Source organism: Parasteatoda tepidariorum, chromosome 5 (assembly GCF_043381705.1).
Source record: "Parasteatoda tepidariorum isolate YZ-2023 chromosome 5, CAS_Ptep_4.0, whole genome shotgun sequence".
Lineage (NCBI taxonomy): Eukaryota > Metazoa > Arthropoda > Arachnida > Araneae > Theridiidae > Parasteatoda > Parasteatoda tepidariorum.
Window position 1 is genome coordinate 78,768,214 of NC_092208.1, and position 22,784 is coordinate 78,790,997.

At 26.5% G+C, this 22,784-nt stretch overlaps 3 protein-coding genes across 22 annotated transcripts in view; 1 reads left to right on the plus strand and 2 right to left on the minus strand.

The window, feature by feature from the left end:
• The window catches only part of LOC107456554 (split discs), a 65,729-nt gene extending 63,455 nt beyond the window's left edge, over window positions 1-2,274 (plus strand). For all 6 annotated transcript variants that reach the window (XM_071180662.1, XM_016074447.3, XM_071180663.1 and 3 more), the window contains one exon: window positions 285-2,274. In XM_071180662.1, the coding sequence (XP_071036763.1) occupies window positions 285-374 (90 nt within the window). In that variant the 3' untranslated portion in view covers window positions 375-2,274. The remainder of the gene's footprint in view (window positions 1-284) is intronic.
• A 67-nt stretch (window positions 2,275-2,341) lies between these two features.
• Window positions 2,342-11,245, minus strand: LOC107456543 (zinc finger SWIM domain-containing protein 7). Of its 2 annotated transcripts, none has more exons than XM_043047323.2 (6): window positions 11,108-11,245; window positions 10,138-10,223; window positions 8,855-8,876; window positions 7,789-7,970; window positions 7,676-7,698; window positions 2,342-2,554 (listed from the first exon to the last, which is right to left on the minus strand). In XM_043047323.2, coding segments are annotated over exons 1-6 (417 nt in total). In that variant the 5' UTR covers window positions 11,110-11,245; the 3' UTR covers window positions 2,342-2,452. The 2 variants fall into 2 exon arrangements, with proteins under 2 accessions (XP_042903257.1, XP_042903259.1); XM_043047325.2 differs by having other exon boundaries at window positions 10,927-11,205.
• Window positions 11,246-14,880: 3,635 nt separating this feature from the next.
• Window positions 14,881-22,784, minus strand: part of LOC107456545 (serine-rich adhesin for platelets) — a 30,853-nt gene continuing 22,949 nt past the window's right edge. For 8 of the 14 annotated variants that reach the window (XM_071180668.1, XM_043047321.2, XM_043047320.2 and 5 more), the window contains exons 13-17: window positions 20,243-20,290; window positions 19,993-20,043; window positions 19,647-19,889; window positions 19,382-19,435; window positions 14,881-15,137 (exon numbers count right to left, since the gene is read on the minus strand). In XM_071180668.1, the coding sequence (XP_071036769.1) occupies window positions 15,088-15,137; window positions 19,382-19,435; window positions 19,647-19,889; window positions 19,993-20,043; window positions 20,243-20,290 (446 nt within the window). In that variant the 3' untranslated portion in view covers window positions 14,881-15,087. Of the gene's footprint in view, window positions 15,138-18,936; window positions 18,994-19,381; window positions 19,436-19,646; window positions 19,890-19,992; window positions 20,044-20,242; window positions 20,291-22,784 lie in introns of all 14 variants that reach the window. The other 6 variants (XM_071180667.1, XM_071180666.1, XM_071180665.1 and 3 more) reach the window with 3 other exon arrangements.

Genomic DNA, 22,784 nt, shown 5'->3' on the forward strand with positions numbered 1-22,784 from the left:
CAAGAAGCATCAGTTTGCCTGCGTCTGGGAAGTAAATATTGGTAGTATACAATACCACCATCATGCTTGTTGATCAAGAGATAGTGAATCCTTAACCTTCATGATGCCCCTGGCCTATAATAGGTTATATAATGAATGCTTTATTGCTGTACATTAAATATTACTTGAAATTAAAAAAATTGATCAAAATATGGAAAATTTTTACAGACAATTTATTAGATTCAATTAGTAGAGAAATTTTGTCCTGTAGATAAATTAAAACAAAATTGCATGTTTTCTTTCAGAATATCAATGACTTGATTTCACAAGAACGACCAGATTGGCAATCCATAATGACATATGTCACACAAATTTACAAACATTTTGAAACATGAGATATCTTTTTTCTTCACAAGTGTTAAGTGTATGTGCATACAGTGACTGGCTTCTGTGAATGGATTTCTACTTGTCTGCCAATGTTCTAGTCAAAATATGTGTCCTAAATATGGAACTATTTGCAAGGGTGCATACAGCTAGAATGCCAAAACTTTGAAGAAATTGATTTAATATTGATTGAACTTTTCTAATGATGTTTGTGATAAAAAAAAACAAGAGTTTTATATTTTTGATTCCCTTCTGAAGGAGGTCTAATTTTTGAAACAAAACTTATTGCTATTTATATTACATTTATTAGCTTTCAAAATGAGAGCAATATCTGTGATTATAAGTATGTGTTCATACGGTAAAGATATATTTTTTTTAATAATTTTGAATTGAAGTCTTGTTATAAACAAGATATGTTTATACAAGTTGTAATTGATTTTTTATCTTAGGTTTTTAATAGTAATTCTTTTCTCATTTTGGCAGAAAGTGCATGTATATATGTAAGTTTAAAAGAGGTATAAAATTTGTGTGATTTTTTGCATTTAAAATATGTGAACAGTTGCAGTATAATTGCTTAAAAACTGCAAAAGACGGCAAATATACCCAATTAAATTGATTAAAAATCAAAGATTCACTTAAATAGTTACTGCTCTTATAAATCAGTGATCTATTCCAAAGTTTTTTTTTACATATGTTAAAAACGTTTTAATTTAACTTAAAATATTCAGTTTCTTAAAAATACATCTAAAATCTTATATTTGTAAAACTGGTAAAAATAAATTAAAAACATATATGCAATGGTCATTAAATTGCATTTATGTGGGCTCAGTATAGGACTCTTTTAAATATGTTTTTAATTTTGGTTGCATTTTTATCATTCATTTAATTTTTTATTTATCATAATCTTGAGATTTTAATCACCTGGTAAGTTTCGTTGCTTACTATTTTAAATTTATATCTGAGTTACGTGCATGCAATCAATGTGCACATAATGAAAATATTTTGAAATGATAATTTTGCATGTTCTAACGTTAATTAAAAACTCAAGCACAAATTCTTTTTTAAAAAAAATTTATCATGATTGGAAATTATTCCACTAATTAAGCCTACATAATAACAAAAGGTTGATATTAATACATAATAACCTTTGACAGTTTTTATGTATTTTCCAATTAATTTTTCTCAAATTGCCACAAGTTAGTAGAAAATATGTCTCCATTTAAAAAATCAAATTAATAATACACATTGACTTCAAAGTTGTCGGTAATGATTTAGCTATTTATTTTTTGTGAAAATAAAATGCTTTAACTGAATGTAACGATTCAGTGCTGGTCACACTAGCTCATCAAATCACTGTTTTTATAAAAATATATTGCAAGTTGTTAGCTTTTTGTAAATTTTTGTTATTGTGTATATACTTATAAGTATGCAATCATCAATCCCAGTGCTTTGTTTTACCATGCAAATATGTAATATATTGAATGTTCATTGCAATGTTTATTTTCTATAACTATTACCATGATAACTGGAGCTGATCATATTCTTAAACTTTTTGCATTATTTGACTCTTTTTAAAGCATAATTACGAAATGTAGAATTTTCCAATTTCATTAAATACACAAATAAACTTAATTATATGTTAATTTAAATATTCATTTGATTAAGTTAACTTATGTATAACTATTTATTAGTTTATTTTTATTTGCATAATTAAAGAGAATCACATGTCTGTAGTATTTTAAATCAGTATTAATATTCTTTATCCATATTAATTCAGATATTCACCATTTCGTTCCTATTTATTTCATGTACATAGGTGAATATATTATTTATCTTTAGTGTCTGTTTAATGAAAGCTTGTAGCTCTGTGTTATTTTCAAATTTTGATATGCAATAAATGTCATAATGTTAGCTTTGTTTGATAAATATCCTTTATTTTCCCACTGTTGGGAAGCCTTGAAAAATGAGACTTAGTACATAAAGTTAAATCACTAAAATTTATTTATAATTGTAAGTAAGAAAATTTTACAATCTGTTTTTTTCTCTTCATAAAGAGGGTAAATTTTATTTAAATTTCAATATACAAATATTAATAACCAATCAGCATAAGAGAAACTGTTTCATCAGAATATTGAACTTCTTTACATAAACCCATAGCAAAGCATATAGAAGCAGCCAACTTGTGTTTACACTACATTATTTAAAAGAAACATAACATTAACTACAGAGTATTTCAAAAATTAATCAATTTTCTGAGCATTGAACACTTCAGCTAGTTTGAATAAAATTCTTGCCCTGCCTGCTGTAACAAATCTTCTAGAACAAATATGGAATGTACCCAAATCGTTTTACAGGAAAGCAAAACAGTTTTAAAAATAAACTAGATTAATTGTTCAGAAGGTTAATATGTCGAAAAGAGATGTAATAAAATTAATTTTGACTATAGCAATCCTTTAAAATTACATTTCTAAAAAAAGCAAATTGAAAATAATATGCAAACTGTTATTTCTATTACGAAATAAAATATCTATCACCAAATGCCCTGACTTATATTGATGTTAAAATTTAAAGATTTTTATAATAATCACTCAACAAGTTCATGAATTTAATTTCATTAAATACCTTTATACTTTAGTATAACTAGGCAAAATTATTGTCGTGATATTTTTTTATCTCTTTGAACAATATAATTTAATTACTATTCAATAATAAGTGAATACCATAAAAATGACTTATGTAAAAAAAGTCATATTAATGGGTTTTAATTGTGCATTTAGGATGTGTAGCATCTTAGATGCACTCTAAAATGCATTTGTTGGTAGGGAAATATTGATGCATTATGAACAATGAGATAGAAATTAATAACTTTGTATCACTTTAACTCTCTAAAAAACTATTTTTTATATGTAACATAAAGTTAATTTTGCATTTTCTTTACATATAAGGATTTTTTATAGATAAAATACTTTAAATTACTCCCAGAAAAAAAAATTATGAATGGGAAAAGTTAAAATAATTCATTCTCAAGCATTTAAAGACTCCACAACATCATCTGTATCAGATTTAATAACGCTAGCAGTAATCTTTCAGATCAATAGATTCTTCCTCATCCCACCAAGAATCGTTTTCACCCCATCCGAGGAATATGACATTCCACACTTTTAAAAGGTATAACATTTGAAACCACAATTTGTCATGCGTCTAGTATCATATCTAATGCATTTGTATTTGAGGACGAATGTATCTTAATATCTAGAAAGAATGTAAAAAAATCTTGGGCTTGAGAAAAGTTTGTAAACTTAAATAATATATATATATATTTAGAATTTTTTTATTTTCATTGGTTGACTTATACACAGGAATATATGGTGATTACACCTATTACAAAGCATTTATTATTAAGTAGGTCACTAAAATTAAAAAAATTCCCTGAAGACAACATCTTGTCAACAAAGAGTACTGTAAGATTGAAACCTGTCGACCTTTCTTTCATTTCAACTATGAAGCAACGTAAAAAATAATTATATATTTTTAAATATAACAAATCTGTTTCACATGCTCAACCCAGAAAATATTTCGCATGCGAGAAGTTTTTCATAACTTTTTCTATTTGTTTATGTGCATCCCTTATAGCCAGAAAAGAAAAAAAACTATTTCTCATGGGAATAAAGAGTGAACTAAGAATATTCGGCTCATTAAGAAAATTCATATTCAAAAATTTGATTGATTGCAAAAGGAACTATGCAGCTGAAGTTGTCTTAACTTTCCAGTGCGCTTGTCTGTGCAAATCTTATGACAAATTCAGTTTTTAATGCACTTTTTTTGCATATCACAATTTTAATGTCTAAAGGTCATTTCTATTTCTCGTTTCAACCCTTCCACACATCATGAAATATGCCAACAGGAAGTCAGCAGCAATTTTTAATTCAGATTTTGTGCTATTCTTTTCTTGTTCATAAAATTCGAAAAATAATCCTTTCTCATTTTTTCGTAATTTTTTGTTAATAATTGACATTATTTTAATTTGTATAATGTCGAATCTATAATATTTATCTCAATTTTCATGGCAAAAAAATATATACAATCGCGTGATTTTTCCCGCATTCTTCGAGAATTGTCCAATGAAGAAAAAGGAAAACATTTAGATTTCAGATTGATAGAGATTTGAGTGACAAACATATAGAAATAGAGAATCTAAACAATATATTTCGGACACTGATGATAATGATTCTGGGGAAAGATATGATCAGGGGTGATTGTGAGCCCAAGTCAAAATTCCGGGAAATTTCTTGAGTAAAAAAAAAAAATTTACAAAAAGTTTAAATCAAAAAATTATAAAAAAATTTAAACAAGGTTTTTTTTTTCCTTTTTCTCACTCTTTCTTAGTTTACTTAAAATATATTTAAAATTTTACACATACCTATGATGACCTGGAAAAGTAATTGAAATTTACAAATATGTCTTTCTTTCTTGATTTTATGATTAAAATAACTATTTACTGATAAAAAATGAATATTGATCTAGAATATTAGCTTATCTGGCTCTCCCTTACAAACAAATAAAATAAACTGTGTTTTTAAGTTCCACCTTTGAAAATTTGATTTCCAGAAACTTTTGTGATCAATGATTTTTTGAAGCGTCTGAACCTTCGATCTCCGGAAACTTCCGGATCACGGTTATTGAAAATTTCGGAAATACGGATCACAATCAGCCCCGTACTATTCCAACTGAAATATTTCTACCAATTTTGTCATTAGATTGCACCTTATTACTACTGCAAATGGTGGTAATTTTTAAAACATTATTTTTCTAGACTTTTTTAAGCAGCGACATCTGTTTACAAACTTTGTAACTAATTGTGAAACTTGNATTAAACACTTTTTAAAAACACCCAATAAAAAAAAAGGGCCCAGGGGTAATTGTGAGCCCAAGTCAAAATTCCGGAAAATTTCTTGAGTAAAAAAAAAAAATTAACAAAAAGTTTAAATCAAAAAATTAGAAAAAAATTTAAACAAGGTTTTTTTCCTTTTTCTCAATCTTTCTTAGTTTACTTAAAATATATTTAAAATTTTACACATACCTATGATGACCTGGAGAAGTAATTGAAATTTACAAATATGTCTTTCTTTCTTGAGTTTATGATTATTATAACTATTTACTGATAAAAAATGAATATTAATCTAGAACATTAGCTTATCTGGCTCCCCCTTACAAACAAATAAAATAAACTGTGTTTTTAAGTTCCACCTTTGAAAATTTGATTTCCGGAAACTTTCGGATCACGGTTAGCGAAAAATCCGGATTTTTTCCGGAGATCAGCCCTGTATGATGGCATGTTCCATGTTGGCATTCGATTATCGAAATTATTTACATGGAATGCAGTGTGAATTTCGAACATTGAAAAATCTCTTTCGAATTACATTTTTTTATTATTACTCTTCTGTTTAGTTGCTAGTCTTTTATTTCCCTTATTTTTAATTTTTTATCAACAAATAAAAATATTAAAGTTAGTTTAAAATTAGTTTATGTAACTAGTTATTTATTTTCTTGACTTGTTTCATAAAAGTAAAATTCCTTGCAGAAGTAAGTAATGTTAAACTTACATTTATCTACCAAGGTTTCCTATTTTACTTATTTATATTTCCCTATGATAAATATTAAAACTATTTTGAATTTTAAAATAGAGTTATTAACTAATAAATTTCAAATTATTTATAATAAAATATAACATTTCTTCTCTACCTCACTAATATAAGCATTAAAAAAACATTTTACTTTCATTTGAATGCAACATCATTTCTTTTTATAACAAGATTAATTTTTTATATCTTGCCAAATTTATAACCAATATTCATTCATTTCTATCGCTTCCCGTGCCAAAAATTGTAAAATAACGGCTATCGCAAAAAGACGTGAGCACATGTTAAATTGCTGAACATGCGTGCTTGAAGATTAATTACAGAAGAAGTGTTAAAATATGTGAACACTGCTTTGCTAACTTTATGAAAAAAGTATTTGTTGTAATATTCCAGTTTCAAAACTAAGCAGTGTATTTACCTCCTAAAAAAGTGATTGTAACTATTCTTGCCCGCTTTCGAAGTGGTCACCTTAAATCAGTGTTTCCCAAAGTGTGGTACACGTACCCCCAGGGGTACGGGAACTGTTTAGCGGGGGTATGCGTTCTTATGCGAAATATCTTACAACAAACGAAAATTTCAACAAAATTTTATTTAAAAACAAAGCTAGCCATGAAAATTTAAGATTACGTATTTTTCTACTGGCTTCTTTTGAAGAGTTAACAATTAATAATTAGTGGTGTCAACAGCCAGTGGTGATTTTTAACTTTTGTGCAATTTTTTTATAGAAAAAAATACATTAATTTTTTTTATTAGTGGTACACAACCTTACGAAAAATTTAGAAAGGGTACACAAAAGTCATAAGTTTGGGAAACACTGCCTTAAATTAATGAAATTTTCGGAAGAATCCAAGAACTCAGAAATTTGTACAAGCTGTTCTTCAGACCAGGCTTCGCCTCACCACATCCTCGCGTGCCTGGGGCTCAGCAAACAGGATTTAGCAGATGATCCATTGACGGTGTTGGATTTTTTGAGGGTGTATAACGTCATGAACCTAGTCTAGCACTGCTGGCCAATGGGGGCGTACAACAACACAACAGAAGTGTTGTAACATTTTTCTTATCAATGTAAATAGCGATACCAAAATATAATATAAAGTATACCAATACTTTTTAATTGCCGAACTCGAAAATTCAATATTAACGGTTCACCCTCTTATTAATTTGTAGAGATATTTTAAGAAATGACTCTCATTATATGAAAGGTAGCCTCAATTGGAAAATATAGTCCAAATAGATAATTCAGAATAATGTTCAAAAGTCTGAACCCTTTGTGCATTTTTTTAATGTTATAATAGCTGCAAAAAGAAATACTGTTTTAAAAGAAGTATGAAAGCTGTGTTCAAATTATTTTATCACCCAACCATATAATTGTCTTGGGATGGATGTGAACGTAACAACAGTGTGACATTTAACTGTAAACCAAATAAATGACAACTTAAGATTATTATTCACAATCATTAACTGATTCAGCGTTATCTGATCCAGCGTGAACGGAATATGCCCAGTCATATAATCATGTTATTGAGAGAGGAAAAATAGTAAGGACTTAAAAGCGTTTTAGAATTAACTAATAGTTCATTCTTTTAAAGAAGGTGCAATCGGTTAAAGGCCATTAGAAATGTAAATAAATGATTGAAGATAATTAAAAAAGTGAATAAAGAAAATATTGTTACCATAAACTGATCCTTTTTCACAACTGTGTTAAAAATACAAAAAGAAAATTACAGGTTAGAATGAATAAATACATAAAAAATAAAAGCATGCAATTTAAAGTAATAATGCTTACCATTATAGATGAAGGATGGGCAAGTGCAATAATTGCTGTCTTTCAAGCAAACATGGAATTCAGTAACATTTCTTTGAACTTGGAAAAGCTCTCTACCACTTGGAGAAGTAATATGGGAAATACATTTTTTATCAATGAGATCTAATGCTTGAGCAGCAGTAAATCCAAATAAAAAAGACAACCTAAAATAAAAAATAACAACTTAGCCCTTGAAACGAAAGGTTTATCATATTTATAAAAGCTAATGCATAGCTCTTTAATTTAAGAAAATTTTTACAAATATTTTAATGAGCAGCGTTTTTTCATTGAATAGCAGTGAAGACCTGGAACATATTTAACCTCAAACATATAGTATGCTTTTGAAAACTTGTTAGAGAAGCTGCAAGAAATGTTGAAAAGGCGCCAACTGATCCATTCTCTTTCTAACAGCTGCAGTTACAGTTATAAAAGATGTGTTTAAGTATAACAGTAAAACAGGCTATAAGTTTATATATGGAAAATTGTAAAATTAGTTTTTCTATCTCAAAAATTGTGCAATATAGGAGACAAAAAATTACAAATTTGTAGAACTTAATTGACACCCTGAGGATATTAGTGCTAAGAAAAGAGAGTTTCAAACCTACATTTGCTTGTACATGACTCTCATTCCATTAAAATTTTTTAACTTGATTATTTTATACTTTAAGTGACTCAAAATTCAAATAAGTGCAATAATCTTAGAATGCATATTTATGAATTTGGAAACATTCAATAGAATAAACTTTTAAGGCTATTATTATTAAAGTCATAACTAAAAATGAAAGCTAGTAAATTAAAATTTTAATTATAAATTTTGGTGCTCATTTCAAGGACTGTAAAAAAAATCACCAAGCCATTATGGATGCCTTAATTGTTGAATGAAGTACTTTAGCAATATATCTTTTACAGTCTCTGGAAACAGAATAATAACCACATTTTCCACTGAGAAAAGATAGAAAGAAAACAATGGTACTTTTACATTTTAATCAAATGAACATTAAAAAAAAATTCTAGGCATCAAAGACTTGAAAACTATTTATATACTTACATTGATAAAGATTTTTCAGAAACTGAAAGAAAAAACAAAAACAAACTTTGAGCAAAATATAACATAAAATATAAATTGTTACAATTTGAAAGAAAGAAAAATACATATATATAAGGTAGAAAAAACAAGGAAAGAAAAAAAAAATTTAAAAATAACTTTTACTTAAAAAAAAACAGAAAATAAAACAGTGAAAAAATATTGCTTTGTTGTCCGCTAATACAATTATAATCCGCAAGATAGCGCTTTTTAATATTGTTTTAATACAGCCAAAGCAAAATATATCAATAAAATAGTTTGGGAGGCACTAAAAAAAATAAGAAATTGATTTGAAAATAAAGCATATGAAGAAAAAAGAATTCAAGAAAGATACAAAAATACAATAAAAATAAAAAATGAAACAAACAGGACATCAATGTTTTTTTTTAACCATTATTGATAACAGAACAAACATCCAAGTGACACAAAATCAAAGTGCTCCGAAATAAAAATTAGGGAAGATCTCACAAAACTGTCCAGATAAAATGTTACGTCTCATGAAAAAGGGAAACCTGAAGAAATGTGTGCATCAGGTTTCTTTTATGGACCAATTGATCAATGTGTGCATCAATTGGTCCATAAAAGAAGTTGAGGGAAAAAACTTTATTCTCACAGTTAATAAAGGGATAACTATAAAATGATAATTCATACGTACTTGAGATCTAAATATAGAAGAAGAGTTAAGTGTGAGAAAATCTTTACTTTTAAACAATAAATTAAGAAGAATTTTGATTAAGTAATAACGTAAAAAGAATAGTTGAAACTTTTTATGTTACCCTCCCCAAAAATTTTAGCTACAATCTAAAAAAATTTTTTTAAAAATTATCTATTTGTAATACTTTCCCTATGTTACATGAAAAGATGCTAGACACATTTAACACAAGAAAAAATATTGTAATCTTAACATACAATCAATATATAAAAGTAATATGGATTATAAAAAACACTCTTTTGTAAACATGATAAAAATTTAACGCTATGATTTGGTAAAAAAGGTAGTTTGGTACCCTAACTCAAAACTATTTTTCTATGTTAGAAAAAAGTATTGAAAGGGGATAAATTTATAGAAATGAAAATCAGACATTAACTATAAGGAGTAGGGTATCAAAAATTTAAATAGTTTAATTTTATATACAACACTCTCGAACCATAGTTTGGGTAAAAAAAAAATTTAGTTTTAAGCTATTTTAGTAAACATAATTAATGTATATTCTAACAATATACATTATTAAAATAACTGTATTTACTTTTTTGGTGTTCACTGAAATCAGCAGCAATATTTTCAATCACAAAGTTAAATGTTTCAGTTACAGCTACAGTCATCATTTCCTCCCTAAAATATAATTCAAAAAATTAAAAAGCTAAAAAATATAAACCAGAAATAGTTATGCATAAAATAAATGTAATTATATTAGGATTTAATTTAACATGTTAATTGTCCATTTTTTTGTGTACAATCAGACTACAATTGGAGTGTAACTAGATTCTCCCCCATCATTACTTCTTTTTCACATAAATTTTTTTTCTTGCTTTCAAGCTAACTTTACACATTCATAAGCTTTACTCATCTTTTTTCCACACGAATTTGAAGGAAGTTTCTAATGTACAGATGCCCTCAGAAATTTATATCTTTTCTTTAAAAAATTTAAAGCAAAAATATAGATATAGCTTAAAATTTAAGAACACGCTTTTGAAGTTTCGATAGAGAATACCATTTATGTCAAACTACTAAAAATTTTAATAATTTTCAATTGAAAAAAAATTGTTAACATATGGTTTACTGATGTTTTTTCTTCATTTTATTTTTGAAAAGTAAACATGAAAATACCAGGATAAACACTCGAAATTTTTAAGGGTAAAATTATATTTGTTCTGATGTTTATAACTACACCCAAATATTTCGTGTTAGTAATTAATGGTAGATAAAAATGTGATACAAGACAGATAATTGATGAATTATAAGTTGTTGCATGTAAAATTGCGTGAACAAAACTTAAAAATTAAGACTTTTAAAACATATACAAATAAATATTTACCATTAAGAGATATCACAATGCAAACATTAAATATTATAAAGGAAAAAATTTTAATATCCTCTCTAAAAATTTTCATTAAGCAAATTTCAATATTCGAACTTCTTAACATAGTTAACAATGCAACAGACAAATAACTTTTATAGTATAACAATAGAAAATAAACTACGAAAACTAAACATACATTTTATTTCATCTGACTTCATGAATTTTTAACCGATTACTAAAATTGATATGAATAGATATTTGAAATTCAACATTTCTGCTTGTTTTCTTTTAAACGTTTTTGAATGCCTATATCTGTACAAGGCAGAACTCTATTATTCTCAAACTATCTCAGAGATTTAAATTAGCTTACAGCTCACAAATAAAATTAAAGGATTGTTTTCACTGTATGCCAAAATTTCGTGTTTGCGAATTCGGATATGCGAGCACGATTGGTAAAATAAATCCCCAAACGCGACAGCATGATTATACAGTGAAAATGGACGTGAAGGAGAGTGAGGTACAAGTCTCTATAGCAAATAGCCGGCAGGGGAATGTGAGTGCCTGAATGGAGATTTCTAATTTTCAGAGAAAAACTCACCAATCAGGATCCTCTTTCTTTCAACGGTGATAGAAGATGCGGCAATCGCATGCAGCCTTACTGCACGTGATTCATCTCCATACACGTGCGAATGTTAAATAAATAAAACAGCTAACTCCTGCGCAAATCGAATTCACGTACTTACGAATTGGTCGTTGTGAACACGGGGGATTGAACCCAGGGGCAAGCTAATGTAGGCGAAGTTTCAACCCACAACACTAGCTAAGCGACTTGACTTTATGTTTAGTAAAACATTAGAAAAAATATTAAGGTACACAAAACAGTTCAACACAAAATGAATAATTTAATTTATAATGCACCTTCATTTCGTAATTATGGTTACATTATTGATTATATAGTAATTTCAGTGAAGTGATTTTACTTAAATTTTAAGATTAAATATGTCCTCTACCATAGAATGGGCAGCATTAAAAGATTTATTACAAAGTTCCCTAAGACAATGAAAAAACATCCTATCATCTTGCATTCCAATAAAACAAACAAAAGCCATCAATTTGTTCCATTGCTATGGCATTTTCTTTTTCCAAAAATCCAATTCCAATTGTTCAATTCTTGGAACGTTTTCGAGAAATTACAATTTATTGAATCAACTTAACACAGAAGAAAGTGTGGAGCTGCATTAGCAAACAATGGGTGATATTAAATATTTTTGGAAGTAGCAAAAGAACTCCGTAATTTTCTTCTTGCTGTCTAAGAGCTGATACAAATCAGATTAGGTCTTTTAGGTTGTTAACTTTAATAAAACTGTAAAGTCTTAAGTAATTTTATTGTAAAAATCAGATGATAAAGCAATTGGCGATCGAAATGGGCTGCAGGNTTGCTATGGCATTTTCTTTTTCCAAAAATCCAATTCCAATTGTTCAATTCTTGGAACGTTTTCGAGAAATTACAATTTATTGAATCAACTTAACACAGAAGAAAGTGTGGAGCTGCATTAGCAAACAATGGGTGATATTAAATATTTTTGAAAGAAGCAAAAGAACTCCGCAATTTTCTTCTTGTTGTCTAAGAGCTGATACAAATCAGATTAGGTCTTTTAGGTTGTTGACTTTAAAACTGTAAAGTCTTAAGTAATCAAATAACTTTTCTCTCATTCAATGGCAATTTTATTTACATTTTAATTTCTGCATAGATATTCCTTTAAAATTCCTTGTAAACAAAAAAATTTTATTTTTAAAAATTTCTTAATACATTTAAGAGTTTTTATATTTTTAATAAACTATTGTATATGTACGAAAACTATTTAATATAATACGGTACCGCAATATTTCAAATTATTTATTGAGTAAGCATAAATTAATTTTGTTTATTTTTAGCAAAATGCATTAACTATTTAATTGACAGATAAAAACCAATTTAATGTTAGAATTTCCAAGTTTGCAGGAATTTTAACTCACAATAAATTCTATTGTCTTATTAAAGTTTTTTTTCTTCTTTTTCTTATATACTTGCCATTGTGTGTAACAAAACTGGAATATGTTATCTTTTGGTATGCATTTTATCATTAAGCTTTTATTTTTTGTGAAATGATCAACTGCTAAACAAAAGTTTACTTCAACATTTTTAGAGCGTAGGTGACGGAAAAGAGATCAATAATTTAATATCTTAATGCTTCCTAAATAAGAACAAAATGTGTTTAAAATTAAAAAATATAAGGCCTAACTTTATTCAATTTTTACTTTTAATCCTGCCTGGGCACATTACCATTGAAAATGTAGACACCTCCACCAATTACCAAATTTTATATATTAAGTACGAGTTTCCTCCGTGCGCAATTTACATTTTCCTTGTGATTTTAAGTAGCCCCATTTGATTTTACTATTAGAAATCATTATGCTGTAAATTTTTCTAAAATAAAACTTATATTTAAGCAGCAAACTTAAATTATTATACCTCCGTTTAATTCGAAATTACAAGTGTAAAACTTCACAGCAGTGAGTTTGAGAAATGAGTTTTCCTAACGATTATTAAAAATAGTTCATAGCAGCTAGATAAAAGCCTGGTTTAACTGATCACTGCAACATTTTTAGATTAGGGAGCCAATTTAAAGAAAATGTAATTATTTCTGTAACTTCCTAAATAAGATTAAGAAAAGTGATTAAAATATTTACCTGCAAACCCATCTGGATTCAATACTTAGCATTGGAGATGCGTAGACCTCCGGCAACAAAAATGGCATTTTCACTGGTGTATCATTAATGCAATAAAAGAAATAAATTTTCGCCTTTTCCAGCTCTACAGCCCTTGGTTGGCTTGGAGTTCTACTTCAATCTTTACCTAGATCTCTTTTTCCAGTTCTTTATTTTAATTTTTTTCAGGCCTTCCTCAACCTGATCCAACTACCTTAGACTTGGTGTTCCTCTTTTACAATTATTACCTAATTTTTCTTTCGAGAAAATCTTTGGCATGTCTGTTCCATTCATTTTTTTGACAGGTCCCATCCACTGTATTCATTTAGCTTTGGTAAACCTCACGTTTTTATCTTTAATTAATTTTTCTTCTTCATGATTTCATTTTTATCTCTATAAAAAAATATACACTTTCTTACTGGTAAGATCAACTGAAAAAACGTTTTTTTATTTGATCTCATCACCAGAAATCTACATGATTTAAGTTTCTCTTAACTATAAAATTTATATTTAGGATTTCTTTAAATATGAAATCACTGGTGTAAAAATTCTGAGCAGAGTGATTGAAAAACCTAATTTTGAATTAAAGTTAAAAAAAGAAGCAAAAGTTTTAACTAACTAAATTTGTTTTAAAGTTAATTACATTTGCCTTCCTTTAATGTAATTTGTCAGATTTGAAAAGTTTTTTTTTCTTCGAATTTTTCCTTGGTTAAATATTTATTTGCCCCCCCACTATATTTAGACTTTTTTGTTTTAATTTTTAATAACGATTCTAAAAATAAACCTTAAAAGCGATTTTTTAGGGACACCTTGTATATCTGGCTTTATTATCTAAGTGTGAGATGCACATTTTTGAGCTATATATAGAAGTAGCAAATAAATCCTTATAATTGTGAAAGAAAACAATGTTTGCACAACAAATTTTGAGAAACATCCAGATAATCTCTTTTAGTATCAACCTTATGTCATAGAGATATAACACTGATTAGTCAAATAAAGTTAATTTGGTATTGTTCAGATGAAATTATGTGCGTTTTAGATTATTTCAATTTCATTCTTAAAATCTTTCTTTACTTGGAAAAACAATAGTAATTTTTAAAAATTATAAAAAGCTAATCCTAAATATTTTGTAATGCATAGGATTGTAAATCTGTAAATCTAAGTCTGTAATATTAATTACATACTTATAATAATAAACGATAATCAAAACACAGAGCAATATTGACCAACACACAAATTTATTTCTCAATGAAATTGAATAATACAATGAATACCTACAAAATAACAATGAAAAGAAAAATTAAAAGACATATTTATCTATATTGCAATACAATAAGCTTTAAAGATATGCAATAAAAAGAAATAAATACATGCAACCTTTATTACATAATCAATATAAAATTCTAATATATATATATTCTTGGTAAATTAATTATCCCCAGTTTCATACTCATCTGTATCAGAATCATTGCCTTGAACTGAAAAAAAAAAAGGTTTTTTTATAAAATCAAAGGATTTTGATTACAAAAATTTAAAATATACCTTTAGACTAGGCATTTTTCAGAATCTAAATACTTTAACCACTTGGCAGTCATGTTCTTGTATTTGAAGTAATCTTTGTATAGTAAAAATAATTTTCCCATTTTTATCACATAGAAAACTATGTATGGGAGAGAAACATTCTCCAAAATTCAGTAATTTTTTTAACTGCCAGAAACTTAAAATAAAAATTCATTAAAGAAACATTTATTTTTATATTTCTCCCCATAAATTCAATTGTGATAAAAAAAAAATTGCAATTGCAGATTCAAACATCAAATTATCGTAACTATATAGACTAATTAAAATATTTTTTTCTAAAAAATATAAAATAATTTCTTTTTTTTATAAATTTAGCTATATTTTTTATTAAGAAATTTTATTATCATAGAAATTCAATTATTGTAAAATGTTTAAAATACAGAAATGCGTACATATATTTCCTTTTCATGTTGTAACAGATTATATACTTAGTGCATAAAAGTCATTTCGATATCATGATTTAAGAAGGAAAGTATAAAATAGCTTGAACCAGCTGTGGCAAAACAGTGAGCAGCTTAAGTATTAACACTTTTAGAGTTAAAAATCTTCAATCTTTTTTCTTTATCACTTTTTGAAACTCCCTACTTTAATTTGCACTTTTTTTATGTAATACTTAAAAAAATATGTAATAAAAATGAATGCAATTTTGTATTGCTGAATGTTTGCAAATAATTATAATAAGAATTCAAAAACTTAAAATAATTTACTTTTTTATACTTTAGAAAACAAATTTACACTACAACAATACATTCATAACTAACTTACAATGAAAATTAAATTTTGTTTACGAAATCATGTTAAATTACAATGAACAAGAAAACTTACTTTTAATCACAGAAAATTAATTTCCAAAGAAAATTATTTAAAAATGTAAACTATAATTTTTTAAGCACAAATAATAATGATGAAAAGCTCACACGGATCACATTTGGTTTCATTTTTTAGCAATTCTTCAATACTCGGTAACAGAGTAGATGTTGAAAGTATTAAAAGGTTTTTAAGATTCTCATCAGTGATAAACAATATTAATTCTTAACACAATTCATTGCAAAAAAAGAATGTAAATTTCTGAGTTGGACAAAGGGGCTAAAAAAAAATAGATGATTTTTTTCTTCCTATTTTTCTATTCAAAATATCTTTGCATGCTACTCATAATGCTTTTGAGTGCCATTTGGAACATGTGCGCTATGTATTGGCCCCTCTTGCCTAAACTCATTTAAAATAAATCTAGAAATTTTTTTTAATTGACAAATATTATTATTTCCTAAGTTTGCTAACAGATATAATTTTAGAAATACATTTATTAAATCATTTGTAAAATTTTATCAATAAACTATAAGTTATTTTAATTTCCTAACAATTTTATCAACAAAATTTCTACATGAATATTTCGAAATATTGGAAAAGAAATCTTATTATATTGGTATGGAATTTAAGGATGAAATAATAAATTGTGAATAGGGCATTAATAATGATACTATCTTAGGACATATTCAAGAAATTGCTATAATCACTCATGTTCAAATTTAGTTTAATCAAAAATTATGAAATCACTAAAAAATGTCGGAATTTTTACTCAGCAAAAGAAGAAAAAAAAAAGAAATGGATGGAAAATAACCTTAACTTTTGTAATAAACTTATGAAACATTAAAATTGTTTTCTGTTAAACTGTTCTGCCATAAAGTGCTCGACTTCAAACTCAGGTCAAATGGCTACCAAAGCCAGGAGCATCTCTTCCGCAGGGGATCATAATTGATATGGCATGTCTTCAGATTAAGCTCAGAGATGTTTCTCATGCTATGGCCAATAGCCCTTTGTGAAGCTCTAGTGCAACATAAATAAAATACTACTACCATTTTTTCTTTTAGATTTAAAAACTTGGTTTATAATATTTCAAAATTTTGTCATTGAGTTTTGAAGTAACACGGGAATACATGAGAAGAGCCATTTTTTAACGGATGACAGTGGATCTGCCAAAAATTGGTATAATTATCATGGAAACAAGTTTACTGTTTCTAAACCTGATAGTGGAAAAGTAAAACAATGTAACAAAATTTGCGATAAAAAACATACATTAAAATGGGTAATGTAAAAAATCATATAAACAGCAAATGGAAAAATTAAAACAAGAGTTCCAATTAGTACAAACTTTAAAATCCAGGCCGTTACATAATTTATGCTATATTGAGAAAGTTTACTTTTCATTATAATTGTTTAACTTTCAGTTTTTGACATTTTTTTAAATTTCTCAAAAAATACTTAGAAGACCATGTTGTAACTTTATAGGTGTTAAGCTCATGTGATTTTTCATACTCAGAAATAAGGTTTAAAGCTTTCAGAGGTTTGAGGGAACAACAATAAACCACATAATGAAGCAAATATTTTTGAACACCCTATACCAGAAAATCAATCAATAAGCTTTAACTTGTATCAATGGCTTGGGTTGTTATTTGCAATAACTGCATAAAATTTTGTAAACCTAACTAAAATATGCATGGGGATATTGAAATTTTTATATATAAAAGGAAAAAACTCATTTTTTTCGTCCAACATTTTTTTACTATAACTTTAAAAATATTCAATAAAGTCAAACAATATTTCTGAGCAAATAAAATTATTGATTTAATTCAATTAAAACTGTTCTGAATATAAGTATTTAAAGTATTTCTTAAATGTAAAACTTTTTTTCATAATTTTGAAGTGAATCGTTGGCAACTTATGAAAAAGATTTTATTTGAATAACTTACAAATTTAAAAAGTTTTCAAATAGCAAATTTAAAAAGTTTTCAATTTTTTATAGTTTTTGTATAGTTATAAATAGTTTTCGTACTTTTTGAAAGAAACCTGAAAATGATAAGGGGTTTTTCACAAATTATATTTCGAAAAAGATTAATTAAAAATGAGACTGGGATATTGGAGAGTGGGGATCTACTACTATAAAAGTTTGTTTTCCATCACGTGTTTTCTTTCCTTATACCAGACATTTGCATGTACGGACGATTATTGTAAGTTATTATTATTTGTTATTAAATTTTGTCTCATGATACAAAATAAAACTTGTGGAAAACCCCTTATCAATTTGACCTTTTTTTTGAAAAGTACAAAAACTACTTAAAAAATTACTAGAGACTTTTTAAATTTTTAAGATATTCAAATCAGACTATTTTTATTAGTTGCCAAATACAATTCACTTCAAAATTATGAAGAAAAAAAATAAAAACATTTCCGTGCATGCTTATATTTTGTGCAGTTTGCCAATAATTTTATATTGTTTCATTTTATTGAATGTTTTTAAAGTTATAGTAAAAAAAAATGCAAGACAAAAAAAATCAGTTTTTTTTTAAAAATAAAAATGTCTATATCTATATAAATATGTAAGCTAGGTTTATGAAATTTTTTGCAGTTATCACAAATAACAACCAAAGTAATTTATACAAGTTACAAGCATGTAGCATGATTTACTGGCAAAGGGTGTTCAAAAATACTTGCCTTTTTTCATAATTTATTGTTGTTGCCTCAAACCTCTGAAAGCTGTAAACTTTATTGCTAAGTAAGAAAAACCACATGAACTAAATTTCTCTAAAACAACTAAATAATCCTCTAAGTATATTTTGAGAAATTTAAGAAAATTTCGAAAGCTGAAAGTGACTCTTCCATTATTATAGGGTAGTGTATTTATATATCACAGAAATTTACCTTGCAGAAAATCATTGAAATTTAAGGACATTTTCTAAAGGTGACAAACTTGGAATCCTTTGAGTAATTGAAAAAAAATTATAATTATTATTTGAGCTGCCTTACTACAATACATAAACTTTCAATAGAATAAATTTAATTCCAATATGTACCTTTAGACATTTTGTTTGAGTTCTAAGTATCAGTTAAATCAGTTCCATTCACAACTATCAATAGAAAATTCATTTAAAATATTACATATTCTTAAAATTAAAAACTACCATTAACTGAACATGGAACAATCTAACAGTTAAAATATTTTTCTAAACATGTAAGAAAAAGAAGAAAAAAAACAGTTGCTATAAACACTATCATAATTAACTGCATAACTGCAAACAACTGCTTGAACTTTGCAGTTAATTGTCAAAAACAAATGATTTAAAAACTGCTGAAAAATGAAGTGTACCTTTCAATATGTTGCTGTCGCTCTGATTATTAGTCACACTGGCATTATCTTCTGCTGGATAAAGTAAAAATATAATTAACATAAAAATAATTTTCAAATTCAAATTAAATAAGCGAACACTAAGTATTAACATTTATAAACAGTAAAATTTTAGATGATTTTTGCTAAATGAACACACAGGCTCAAATAATTGAGGCACATAAAAATATTGGTTGAACTTCCGTTATTTTTAAAGATAAATATATAAGGAAACTCAATGACGTACTTTCAGGTTTGCTCTCACTATGAGTATCATACATTTTATTTTTATCTTCATCATTTTGAGAATTAGCAGCTTGTTTAATTTTGTTATCGTCGATTTGAGTATCAGCAACTTCTTTCTTTTTTTCTTCAGCACTTGAAATATCAGCAACTTCTACCTTTTTTTCTTCAGCACTTGGAGTATCATCAACTTCTACCTTTTTATCATCAATATCAGCATCAGTAACTTCTTTTTGTATATTTTTAACTAGATGGGGAAAAGTTGGTATATAGTAGTCCTTCTCAATAAATAAAAAAAATGTGGATGTACATAAAACTCCAATCAAAAACAGTTACGCAATGTTTATTACCTTCACAATCTATTTCTACTTCTTCAGATGCTTTTTCAATGTTTTCCATTTCTGAGGGGAGAAATTCACATATTAAAATATTTAATTGAATACATGAAATATTTAAACTACTTTTTGAAAATTAAAAGAATAATTGTAAACAATAATAATTGTAAAACTAGAGTGAAAGATAAATAAAATATAAATCTAGAATAAGGCATTAAATCTTCAAAGCACTTCCAGAAATTTTTAAAACAGAATTCTAACTTACCTGTACTAAAACTTGGAGATGTTGTAATGGTCTTAGAGGTGGTGTCTTCTAAATGACAGGAAAAGTTCAAAAATTATAATTATCAATAAAATACAGGAAATTTCAAACAGCGCTATGCATAAAAAAAAAAATTAAAATGCTACTGTTGACATTCTTTACCTCCTTTCGTTACAGTAATATCAGATCCAGGAAATGTATGAACTTAATACAAGTATGCCAATCAAATCCACACTTGTACATTATTGGCTAATTTTAGTATGGTTCGAGAATGATAAAGTTGGACACATATCAGAGGTTATTACGTCAATGGAAATTTTAAAAAACTATTTACATAGAATATTATTTCATTTAAAAAAATAATGGATGCTTAAATGCCATTTTAGATTTTTTCACTTTAAAATAAAAATTCATAGTGTTTTATTAATAAGTAGCATTAATAAATCTAATTGTTCTGAGATTACAACTAATTTGTAGGTTTATATGCATAAATTATTTAAATATGTATTGATTAAAATCTTAATTTTTTCCCCCAAAACTTTTATCTTCATGTAAACTATTGACAAAAATGCATTTAAATACACTAACAAACTTTCAGAAGAAGAATGTGATGTAATTTTTTTAACAACCAACAAATTAGTACATTCAATTGTTTTTTTTTTTTCTTTTGATATTTAAATGTTAAGTCAAATATAACTATGATTCTTGTAAAAATATATTTTTCATAAATAAAACAGGACACAGTTGACGAATAAAATAAATTTTTAAGGCAAAAAAAACTAGGAGTTTAGGTTTGAGTTGTCATTGTGTGTGCATTCTGTTCTCGATATTGCTTAATCAATTTTTTCTAAATAAAATAAGTAATAGAATAGTGTTTATTAGCCAGTTTGTCTCTTGCATCTAATCACAAAATTAAAATAACACATTTAAAGGAAATATTTTAAAATGTGTTGTAAATTTAGCTTAAAATAATACTTGACAACTTTTTTGTTTAACTCAGTAGCTATATATGCTAAAGTTACATTGCATATTTTATAAAAATATCCAAATGGAATGGAAAAGATGACCAAAGATATAACTAGGCAGAAAAAAATACCAATTACAATACATAATTATTGATAAAATAAATCTTATAAAAAAGTTTGAAGATCAACACAGATAAAACACCTACAAAAGTGTATTCCTGCTAAAAAAAAATTATAAAATCTCATTTAAGTTATAACTTTGTGACCAAAATTATTTTAAAAAATGGTAGGCCAAAATCAATAATATTTAAAATTATTTAATATTACAAGTTCTAGTCAAATAATTTGACCTACTCATTACTTGGCAAAGATTTGGTTGTAATGATTTTATTACAGGTACTTTTAGACTTTGAAATCCAGAAACAAAATTTCCTTGGTAGAGAAGGATTATAATTTCTTTAAACAAAAGTTAATCTTGATTAAGAAAGAGCATGTACCCTCAATTAATTAAGTTATAGTTATGCAATGATCTAAAAAAAATAAAGTTAATGAAAGTTAAAGAAGGATCACACATTGCCTATCCATAAGATTAAAAATGATTGATGTCCCCTTGTAATCATCCAATTGTTTGGTGCATGCACCTCCGATATAGAGAATAAATTTCACATGAAGCATAAACTGAATTTCGCTTTTGTCAGTAGGCCTTACATGTTTATATATTTAGTCATTAAGTTTAGTTGTATGCTTAGTTAGTAGCAATGCTTTAAAATCATACTCAGTGATATATAGGTAATTAATGAAAGTTCAGTTTTGGTTCTTCGGCATAGAAAGAAAATTATTGGTGATTAATCTGATTTGTGCTGATTTCTAACAATAAAGTTGTTATTTATTAATGTTCCTGTCAAAACAGAAAAAGGAAAATATAGTTATAACTAGAATTTCTTTGAAAAATTAGAATTTATGAAAAACTGAATCTATAATTTTACTGCTAACTTCTGTAAATTCTAATATATTACTTCCAAAGAAACACTTGTTTTGACAAGTTATTTAAAAAAAGTAGAATTTTCGATTTTATTACAATGAGACAACTTAGTTAGAACCAGTTTTTACAATAAAATTCTAGTTTTGACTTAAGAATAACATTACAGGAGATTTCATATAATATGATTTGTATTTTATCCTCAAAGTCCACAGGAGAAATATGAAATGAAGTAACAAATATCTTCATAAAATGTGAATATATTATAACATGGTTTTTGTATTTAATAGTAATAATAGCTTGTAATGGAATTTTAATTTGTATGATTTATTTCAATATTACAGAACATTATTTAAAAAGTTTAATAAAAAAATATTTGAATTAAGTGATTAAAATAATTAGTTCGATTATCTCCACAAATTAAAAACTATTTCCAATCAGGAACATTTGCAATAAGATTTTTAGTTTTTCTTTAACTTAACATTAGCTTAAAAATAAACAGATGTTTCTCTGAACAGAAAACAATAAATCAAGAAGGAAAATAATGAATAGATTTTATGTTTGTTACATGGCAAATATTTTAATAATAATAATAATAATT

Excerpts from the sequence above, each read along its gene's own strand:
- LOC107456543 (XM_043047323.2), bottom strand. Across the intron at positions 7,699-7,788 it reads CCCATCCTTCATCTATAATG|TTGTGAAAAAGGATCAGTTT; the intron begins GTAAGCATTATT and ends TTTTTAACACAG. Across the intron at positions 2,555-7,675 it reads TGAAAAAGGATCAGTTTATG|TGTAAACACAAGTTGGCTGC; the intron begins GTAACAATATTT and ends TAAATAATGTAG.